General features: G+C 45.3%; 1 protein-coding gene across 1 annotated transcript; it reads right to left on the minus strand.

Annotated features, from left to right (window-relative positions):
- Nucleotides 1–2774: 2774 nt before the first annotated feature.
- On the minus strand, nt 2775–6813 carry LOC130113467 (trypsin-4-like). The gene is made up of 6 exons (XM_056281080.1): nt 6764–6813; nt 4974–5151; nt 4598–4786; nt 4147–4226; nt 3514–3647; nt 2775–3205 (listed from the first exon to the last, which is right to left on the minus strand). Exons 1-6 carry the CDS (start codon nt 6801–6803, stop codon nt 3062–3064), a joined length of 765 nt encoding a protein of 254 aa, XP_056137055.1. The 5' UTR covers nt 6804–6813; the 3' UTR covers nt 2775–3061.
- Nucleotides 6814–7137: the final 324 nt, after the last annotated feature.

A 7137-nucleotide genomic window follows, 5' to 3' on the forward strand; every position in this document is an offset into this window, starting at 1 on the left:
GACGATATGATGTGTTGAATGTTGGGCATGCAGCTGTAACTAATGTCGATGGTGTTCCTGTTGGATATCTTCCTCAGGTGGTGGTCCGGGGTGAAGCACTTATTCAAACGTTTAAAAACAAACTGTGGGCCACGGTATCACTGTAGGGGGCGTTGTACCAGGCCATGTTTCGTTTTCCGCTACCTTTGTTGGTCTGCTGGCAGTCAGTGTGTAATGGTGGGCTGTATTTGAGCTTAGAATTGTAGCCTCTCTTTTGTAATACACCTTGGCATGGCGGTGCAGCTTCATTGAAGATGGACTCATTAGGTGATAAGTTTGAGAGTCTTCTATTAATGCTTTCTGGGATGTTCTGCAGGACGGAGGGTGGGTGGTCGCTTTCTCTATGGACACACTGCAGCGTGTTGTTGGGCTTCATGTACGACTTGTATGTGCCGCTCGTCCAGAGAGTCCATCTGTTTTTTGTTTGCTTCTCCTGCAGCTCCTGGATATATGTTCTGTGTATGGTGTGCAGCATGCTATCAAATACAATGCTAGGAAGAGTGTTGTCATGATCTGCAGAACCAAAGAGGTCAATCATCTAACACAGTGTTTCTCAACCCAGTCCTCAAGGACCCCCTATCCTGCATATTTTCTTTGCAACCCTGAATAGGTACCTGTTTGTAGTTATTAAAACAATCAGCAATTAATTTTGTCAGTTGTTGCACACCTTGCATAATTAAGTGCTGCGAGATGATTGGTCGAGTAAGTACAATCAGGGCTACCTATGCAGGGTTACAATGAAAACCTGCAGGATAGGGGTTCCTTGAGGACTGGGTTGAGAAACACTGATCTAACATTTCCTGATTTTAAATTGTCTGATAGTAACCTTGTGGTGTGTAATAAGGTGGAATATCTTGGGCACCATATTACTGAACAAATGACAGACGATGATGATATTTATAGGCAATGCCGCATGATGTATGCACAAGCAAACACCCTCACGCAAGTTTGGCATGTGTTCAGTTAGTGTGAAGACGTCTCTGTTCAGAGCATATTGTACGTCACTTTATACTGCCCCCCTGTGGTCAAACTACATATTGTACACCACTTTATACTGCCCCCCTGTGGTCAAACTACATATCGTACACCACTTTATACTGCCCCCTGTGGTCAAACTACATATCGTACACCACTTTATACTGCACACCTGTGGTCACACTACATATCGTACGCCACTTTATACTGCCCCCCTGTGGTCACACTATAAAAAGCAAGCTTACCGAGGCTTCGAGTGGCTTATAGTGATGCCATGAGGATACTGCTAAAAAGACCCAGATGGTGTAGTGCAAGTGAAATGTTTGTGGCTGCAGGAGTCAGTACCTTTCAGGCTCTTCTAAGAAATCTTATGTATAAATGTATTTGCCGGCCCAATGACTCTGATATGTGAACATCAAGAGTTTGACTAATATAAGATTCAGGGCCACACGCTACCAAGCCCGGCTGTGGGACCACTGGTATAGCTGCCTCCTTATAACACACTGACTTGTTCCATTTATGTTATTTTATTGTGTTTACTCTGTATTGTCTGGGGTTTGTCTTTTACCTATTTGTCTTTGTCTGCTGTGGACCCCGAGTCTGCAATAAAGTTTGCATTGAATTGAATTGAATAGTGATTTTTAGCCCATTGTTCTGATTCTGGTTCTGGTGGTGGGAGGAAACAGGAGCACCCGGAGGAGACCCACGCAGACACGGGGAGAACATGCAGACTCCACGCAGAAAGGACCTGGGATGGCCCGGGGTTTGAACCCAGGACCTTCTTGCTGTGAGGCAACAGCGCTAACCACTGCGCCACCGTGCGGCCCTGCAGGGTATTGGCCCATGCGTCAGAGAGGCATGACACGCGGATGTGCAGTTGGTGGAGGCCTGGGCGCTCAGATCTCCGAGCGAGCCAGGATGCTGCTGCCTGTCTAATGCTGGACCCATATGAAGTCCGGGTCTACTGTTTGGTCCAGCAGATGTTAACTGTTACACCATGTGGGACCTGTGAGAAGCCTCCTTTGTTTCATTTGCACACGTGTGTGCCTGACTAAAAAACCCACACTTGATTTGATCCGAACACACTTGGCCTGACTTGGTGAGTAGGCTACTGTTGCTCACACATTTACTCTGTAAAGTCTGCAGCTTTTATTTTCCCTTTTTCTTGTGGATTTTTCTCCCCAGTTGTACTTGGCCAATTACCCCACTCTCCCGAGCCGTCCCGGTCGCTGCTCCACCCCCTCTTCCGATCCGGGAAGGGCTGCAGACTACCACATGCTTCCTGCAGGGGCGCAGCGGGGGGGGGGTGCAGAGGGTGTAATGCACACATGCGCCGCATATAGTTACATGTTATATTTTTAGTTATGATCTTTTTTTTGCATACGGCCTTTTGGCGCCCCCGCTGATGCAGCGCCTGTGTGCATTGCACCCTCTGCACCCACCCCCCTCGTTATGCCCCTGGCTTCCTGCGATACATGTGGAGTCGCCAGCCGCCTCTTTTCACCTGACAGTGAGGCGTTTCACCAGGGGGACGCAGCACGTGGGATTCCCCCCAGTTCCCCCTCCCCCGCTAAACAGGCGCCCCAACCGACCAGAGGAGGCGCTAGTGCAGTGACCAGGACACATCTGGCTTCCCACCCACAGACACGGCCAGTTGTGTCTGTAGGGGCGCCCGAGCAAGCCGGAGGGAACATAGAGACTCGAACTGGCGATCTCCGTGTTGGTAGGCAACGGAATAGACCGCCACGCCACCCGGACGCCCGTGTGCACCTTTCTGAAGTTTAATCACTCTGTGTTTTTATTCACAGGCCATTTCTCACTTGTCTCCTGTCCTTTCATTGGTTCTGTGAAGCATTGTGAAACAGGACACAGGTGAGAAAACCTCACTAGTGTTCACTGCAAACTGCATTGTTCCATTAGCAAAGCAGTATCTACATTACAGCGAAACTAATAATGAGACACTTAAATAAAGAGAAGAAAGCAATGACAACATGTTCTTGTAGGGAGATGAGAGATCTCAACATTTATTCTTTATTATTATGAGTCATTAACCCTGGATAGTTGTCTTGATCCAATCCAAGTACCTGCAGACATCCATGAACCTGGCTGGTGAACTACAGACCTCCGTCCCACTCCCGCTGTGGACACCATAAATCTTCTTGTCGTACACCACCCCTCCACCAGAATCCCCCTAAAGCACCGAGAGAAGATGGAGTCAGAGAGCAACACGTCTTGGAAAGCGGCGTCAAAGTTGCTTTTAAGAAAAGTGAAATACTCACTCCTGGTAAAAGCCACCTTTAGTTTTTGAGCACATTGAAAGTCAAAGGAATTTGAAAAAAATAAAATAAAACTTTCCACACGGCATTGTTTATTTTCTCTCTCTCCATTCATTTGACATATTCAAAAGGTGCAACCAAATATTCCTTATCTTCCTCCGGGCAATTTTTTCAGCAAGCAGCCGTGAGATTATAGTTCTTGGAAAAGAAAAACTTTACTCACCGGACAGGTATCAACTCCATCTGATGTTTTGCCACAGAAACGGCGCCGCACGAAACCCTGAACAGTATCGTCGTCACACGCAACCGTTTCCATGTCGGCACACTGCAGGGTGGCAGGGAGGTGTTGTGGGAGGGCTAGAAAAATACACGGTGATGAGAGGATGCTGGAGTTCTGTATCTGCAGAAACCGACCGGTGCAAATGGTTTTGCAATGAAATAACTTCCACTGTGCTCACTAACAAAATAAAACGTTATATGCAGTCAGTCCTGGTTATGAAGACCAAATATCAACTACAGACAGTAAAGACTTCATGTCGGCCAAAATCCCGTCACTGATCAGGACTAAAAATGAATCGTAAAGATGACAACTTAAAATTGAAAGTAGAAATGAAAACGTGTAGAGTCCCTGATAATGACCAGGCCTGATCTGTGCTTGTCAAGTTGTTGTAACGTCATCTTCTTAACACTGTCTACATGGTGTATCTGCAGTAGCAGCCATAGCTTGTATGTGTTAAAGATGGGAGAGAGGAAGGGTGCATAATCTGATAAAGCTAATGAGACAGATTTAGGACTCACAGTGTGTTTGAAACATATATACTGTGTTCTTTAGACTGATGTGCCACCATAACCTCACCTGCTTTTACATCTCCAGGTTTTCCAACATAGTTAGCGTAGCCAGCGACCTGAACTTTGACCCCACCGCTGGTTTGAGGACTGTGGAACAATGTGTGCCAAAAAAAAAGAAAGAAGTGAATTTGGGCACATTTACAATCAGGCAAAAGACATGACAGAAATTCATTCCCATGAAAAGCAGCCCCAAAGATAATCCAGACTGCTTGTAAATGATGGCATCATGATTGTGGATGGAATGGAGGCTAAGAGCTATTTAAACATCTCGTAGTTGGAAGGTTAGAAACCACAATCTTTTAATATCGCCATCGCCAACTGTGGGAGACTGTAATTTTATTTGGTTAATCCACGTCTTCGTGTGGAATTGTGTTTGTAGCAGCCAATCACAGGAAAGAGCATGGTATGTTTTCAGCAGACTTAGTCAAGTAAAATAAATAAATGAATAAATAACTCACTTCTTTGGGTCAGGTACAACACTCTTCGTACAGTCGGGTAGATCCACTGTTGGAATCCCTGTCACAGCTGTCGACAGCTTCAGCAGCATGATGTCATGTTTATTTGTACCTTCCATATATATCTTGTGTTCTGCTATCGTTTGTCTTGTGCCACCAGATGGATGTACTCCTGGTTCTGCTTCAAGACTCCTGACATTTTGGAGGTTAAAAACCCAGTTCAGCAAACTCTGTCCCTTTCTTCATCATGGATAACACATCTAAACTTGTTTTCTCCTGCCCATTAACATCCTTTAAGATACAGATCGGTTCTCTTAACATCATCGTAGAGAAAGTCACACACTATCACACAGTTTTAAGTTAGTTATTCATTTCTCACCTCTGATCATTCACTTTAAGCCAGCAGTGAGCTGCAGTTAGAACCCACTTATCACTGATCAGAGATCCACCACATTCAAGTTGGCCACCTATGCTCAGACGGACATGAAACTTCCGTTCATCTTTTCCACAGTCATGACCTCCAATGATCCTTTTCTCCACACCTCCCAAAGTGACATCTGAAGGAGAAGGAGCGTTGTCCACCAATTACTCGCAACACAAACGGGAGAGGAGATCAGCCACGGGGGGGAGAAAAGCACCGAGTGAGCTGAAGGGTTGCTAACGTGGAGGATACAAACACAGCTGATAGCTGTCATGACTCACCAGAGTTTGCTCTAATCCAAAATAAAACTGACAAAAATATTATCAATGAACAAATCAAACGATAGATAGATTGATCGATAGAAAGATCAGTAAAAAAGGAGTACAGATGCTCTTCAAAACAAGATGCAACAAGCCAGTTTGCAAGTATCTTGAAACTGAAAGAAGATATGAAGCAGTTCTTGGAGGTAACTCTTGATAAATTAAGAGGAAAAAATGCTGCTTCTGTCCTTTACACAGAGGTTCCCATCTTTCTCATGCCGTCACCCACCTGTGGAGACACTTTTAGGCCCAGGACCCACCAAATATTTTGTGCAATAGAATAAACAGTAAGTTCTCATTATATGTTGAAAAGCAAGGTAACTAACAAGGAAACAAGGTAACTAACAAGGAAACAAGGTAACAAGGTAACTAACAAGGAAACAAGGTAACTAACAAGGAAACAAGGTAACAAGGTAACTAACAAGGAAACAAGGTAACTAACAAGGAAACAAGGTAACAAGGTAACTAACAAGGAAACAAGGTAACTAACAAGGAAACAAGGTAACTAACAAGGTAACTAACAAGGAAACAATGTAACTAACAAGGAAACAAGGTAACTAACAAGGTAACTAACAAGGAAACAAGGTAACTAACAATCCTCTTGATTGTTCATCGATGCAGTATTTCCCTTTTCAGTCTTCAGTCGTGACCTACTAACGAGCACATGAAACAAGTCTCAAGATGGAATGTTATTTTGGTGATATTTTGGAAAGAAAGAAAAAAGAAAATCCTGTCTCTGAGCATCTTTTTTTTGGGGGGGTCCCCCATTTTTTCCCCCAACTGTATCAAGCCAATCACCCCACTCTTCCCAGCTCTACCGGTCGCTGCTCCACCCCCCTGCTGATGCTCGGAGGGCTGCAGACTACCACATGTGGAGTCGCCAGCCGCTTCTTTTCACCTGACAGTGAGGAGTTTCACCAGGGGGGGGGGGCGTAGTGCGTGGGAGGATCACGCTATTTCCCCCAGTTACCCTCCCCCCCGAACAGGCGCTACGACTGACCAGAGGAGGTGCTAGTGCAGCGACCAGAACACATACCCACATCCGGCTTCCCACCCGCAGACACGGCCAATTGTGTCTGTATGGACGCCCGACCAAGCCGGAGGTAACACGGGGATTCGAACCGGCGATGGCCGTGTTCAACGGAATAGACCGCCACGTTTCCCGGACGCCCCGAGCATCTTTTAAAGATGACAAAGGGGCAGCGCACCGCTGGTAATTGGGGTGATAGTACTCTTTAAAGCAGTAATCTGATGTAATGTGAATAATGGGAATGCTGTGCTGGCAAAACCCTCCGCTGAAACACATGAAATTAACTCAACAAACATTCCTCAGTTCCAACAATACAAACACGACAAGGTAAACGCAAAGAAAAGTAACATGAATCATCAGAAGTGTGACACACAAGGCAGACATTACTGAATACTCACCAGCCCATAGCGACAGGAGAAGAAGTATCAGCCAAGCCATTGCTGTCGATGATGACCCTCACAAGTCTGAGATCCAGCTGGGACAGAGGTCCCTTTTAAATGAATCCAACCTCCATGTGGAAGTTTATCAGCACATTTTCCTGGGCTATAAAATTCTGTACAGTTATGCAAATAGGTTAAACCCATCTAATCTGTTCCCTTATCCTCGAGTGTCTTCACATTGAGAAGACAATAAAACACAACTGAGAGCTAGGTTTGGTCGCTAACTGTTAAAGTTGTTTCTTTGGCTTCACTAAATACCCTTAAAAATGAATAACATTAGGCAAATAATATTTTGCCTTGAAAACGTTGAATTGGGATGTGCCCCCCCCCCA

This window comes from Lampris incognitus, chromosome 5 (assembly GCF_029633865.1).
Source record: "Lampris incognitus isolate fLamInc1 chromosome 5, fLamInc1.hap2, whole genome shotgun sequence".
NCBI lineage: Eukaryota > Metazoa > Chordata > Actinopteri > Lampriformes > Lampridae > Lampris > Lampris incognitus.